At 51.1% G+C, this 3475-nt stretch overlaps 1 protein-coding gene across 2 annotated transcripts in view; it reads left to right on the forward strand.

Moving 5' to 3' along the window:
- Nucleotides 1-2972: 2972 nt before the first annotated feature.
- Nucleotides 2973-3475, forward strand: part of RNF7 (ring finger protein 7) — a 9626-nt gene continuing 9123 nt past the window's right edge. Inside the window, exon 1 of one of the 2 annotated variants that reach the window (XM_027875886.1) lies at nt 2973-3179. In XM_027875886.1, coding sequence (XP_027731687.1) covers nt 3005-3179 — 175 coding nt within the window. In that variant the 5' untranslated portion in view covers nt 2973-3004. The remainder of the gene's footprint in view (nt 3180-3475) is intronic. The other variant, XM_027875887.1, reaches the window with a different exon arrangement.

Genomic DNA, 3475 nt, shown 5'->3' on the forward strand with positions numbered 1-3475 from the left:
GAGAAAATTATACTTCAATTTGTACCTAAGAGTTCATCACTTCTCTCTCTGGATGTGGAGAGCATTTTTGCATCATGAGTTCTTTGGAATTGTCTTGGATCATTGTATTGATCAGAGTAGCCAAGGCTTTCATGGTTGACCATCATTACAACATAGATGTTACTGTGCACAGTGATCTCCCAGTTCTTCTGGATTCACTTTGCATCAGTTCATATAGGTCTTGCCATGTTTTTTTTGAAACCATCCCCTTTGTCACTTCTCATAGCACAATAGTATCCCATCACCACCATTATGTCGCAACTTGTTCATTCATTTCCCCAACTGATGAGCATCCCCTCAATTTCCAAGTCTTTACCACCACAAAAAGAGCTGCTATGAATATTTTTGTACATATGATCCTTTTCCTTTTTTTTGTGATCTCTTTGGGATAGAGACCTAGTAGTGGTATTGCTGGGTCAGAGGAGAGAACCAGTGTTTTGACACAAGTACTCAGGAACCACTTTAAGAATACCTCTAACCCAAAGAAACTTCAGCATCTATTTGGCTTTACAAAAAAGGGCCTTCAGCTTTACTGAAAGTACTCTATCTAAAGACAGCGTTAGATGTTGAAAATTACTTTCTTACATAAAAGACTATCCCCAAGCCCAAAGTCATAGTCTTTCTGCCTTAAAAATACTACCCATGTAGCTCATAATTTCAAAGAAGTCAACCCTTCAGACCTGCACAGTCCATATGACTCACAGTACCAGTGAAAGGCAAGGTCTTGGTATGCTGGTTCACATCATGGCTCTGTGCCTCATGGCCCTATGCTTTGACATGCTTTTGACCCATTGCTGGTTCTGCACTGTCAGACACCAATTGTTTCCATGGGGGGGGGATGGGCCACATGGATTACAAAGTGTCACAAGTTCACTAACGCCAGTCAGGAGAACAGAAAGAAGATGGTAGGGATCTTTGCCCCCACCGTTTGATCACAACACTGCACAAACAAGTTACTCAGCCTCTCCTCAGCCTCAGAGGTGGAAGCAAATACAGGGAGGAGGCCATTATGCACAATGTCCCTCTTACCCATGAGGTCCCTGGGCCACGTTTATTTTTTTTTTAAATTTCCCTTAGTTCCTCCCACTGTGCTATGAATATACTTACTGCCCACAAATACTCATTGCATGAATGAGTTCCAAATATAGTGAGGGCTGTGCTCATCTTTGAGTACTTAGTAAATATTTGTCTCCCTTCTTTACATACAACCACAAATAACTGTCACGTTCAAATATGATTTCCCAATCTATAGTTTTAGCATTGACCTATCAAAAGTTCCCCAATTCTGTACTTTTTCCCCATTCCCCCCAAATCCCAATATTAAATGAGTCTATTTCATCTTTCCCCCAATCCTTCTTTACACTCAAATTACCCCATCATAGTCAGCCCCCATGGTAGTCAGCCAGCACTACCATACCTCAAATTCTTCCTTGCCCTTAACTTTTAATGTCTAATGAAGCCCTCCTGGGCTCCTCTCTGTTTCCACTTCAGTCAGACAAATTTAGTATTTCCAGGAATATTTCTCCAACCTCCCAACGGTGGTACTACATGCCATTCCTTCTGCCTCTGTCTTTCAACCAATCTATTATCCTTTCCTTTTTCAAACTGCTCATTTATAACCAGCCACCTTTTTAGACCTAGTCTGGTTTGACTCCAAATTGTCTAAGTAGTCCCACTGTGACCTTCATCTTTCCCACTGCCTCAGCTATCTAGCATTTACAGGTACCCAATAATTAAGTATAAATGATATTTACGCTCATAGATAGCCTCTTGAGAAATGTTCCTTTCCCCTTCCTTCCCCCCTTGCCCACTGCTGACTTATGAAAATAGTAACAGGCTGAGGGCTGCCATGGAGTAGGCAAACAAGCTTGACAGGGAGATGGCAAAAGGTCAGAGAGAAAGAGTATAGGGAGGAGAAAAGAATAATACAGCACTTTTAAGGTTTAAAAAGCGCTTTATGCGTTTTATTTCACTGGATCCTTACAGCTTACCCGGATGGTGGATCCTATCGCCCCACTTCACAGATGAGGAAACCGAGGCTACAGTTATTAAACATTTATTAAGCACCTAATGTGTGCTAATCCATTTACAAACATTATCTCGTTTGATCCTCACAAGGACTCCGGGAGGTAGATGCTTTTAGTATCTCCGGTTCACAGTTGAGAAAATTAAAGCAGAGGAAGGACATAAATTTACTAAGCACCCACTAAGTGCCAGGCACTGCACCAAGTGCTTCACAAATATGATCTCATTTGACGCTCACAGCAGCCCTGGAAGTTGGGAAGATGAGGAAATTGAGGCAGCCAGCGGTGAAGGGTCTCGCCCAGGGCCACCCAGCTGGAGGCAAAATTAAAACTCGGGTCTTGCACAGATCCACGGATTCTTACGCGTCCTATTTCACCCCACGCTGTCATCGCATGTGTTCTGATCCCCAGCCCTAACACGGTTGTCTTTTACCAAGTGACTTAAGGCACTGGGGGCTCACAAGATCTTGGCTTAAGCTCGGCAACTGGCCCAGACCCTGCCCACACCGGGCTTCAGGGATGCGGACCGCTGGTGCCCGGCCGAGGGCGTCCCTTTTAGGGGCGACAAATACCCACTACCCCACGCTGCAGGAGCAGGAGCTATAGCTCAAGCCCAAACCCACACGCACACGCCCGGCCGAGGGACAGGGGGCGGAGCCCGGCCCGCTCTCTGTGACGTCACGCCGAGCCCGAGGCGGAGCCCTCCAATCCTGGGCTGCGGTGCCGCGCCGCCGGGGGTGACGTCGGCGTCCGCGGCGGCGGGGGAGACGTCGGCGTCCGCGGCGGGCTCGGTAGCTAACGGTCCGCCGGCTCTTCCCCGCGGCCGCCTCTGGAGGGAGCTGTAGCCTCTCCCGAGGAGGCTCGGCCCCGCCGCCATAGCTCCCCGCCGCGCTCGCCCCAAGCCTCTCCCCCGCCGGCCGGCCGGGCCCGCCCGCGCCGCCATGGCCGACGTGGAGGACGGAGAGGAGCCCGGCGCGCCGGCCTCGCACTCGGGCAGCTCGGGCTCCAAGGCCGCCGGCGACAAGATGTTCTCCCTCAAGAAGTGGAACGCGGTGGCCATGTGGAGCTGGGACGTGGAGTGCGACACGTGCGCCATCTGCCGGGTCCAGGTGATGGGTAAGCGCTGCCACGCGAGCCCGGGGCTGCCGCGCGGCCTCCGCGGCCCGGCCCGCACGCGGTGCCCCCGCCACGTACGCGCGCTCCTCCCCCGCCCCCCGCCGGGGTCCGGCCTCTCCCGTGGGCCTCCCCCGGGCCCTGCGGTCTGAGTGAAAGCAGCGCAGGCGAGCGAAAACAAACACACAGACACACACACAGACACACACACACACACACACACACACACACACACACACACGTGTCCGCAGGCCCGCCCACCCGGGGGCCGCTCGGGCCCTTTAACGACCCCTGCCGGA

Source organism: Vombatus ursinus, unplaced genomic scaffold (genome assembly GCF_900497805.2).
Source record: "Vombatus ursinus unplaced genomic scaffold, bare-nosed wombat genome assembly UNPS02014810.1, whole genome shotgun sequence".
NCBI classification, from domain to species: Eukaryota; Metazoa; Chordata; class Mammalia; order Diprotodontia; family Vombatidae; genus Vombatus; species Vombatus ursinus.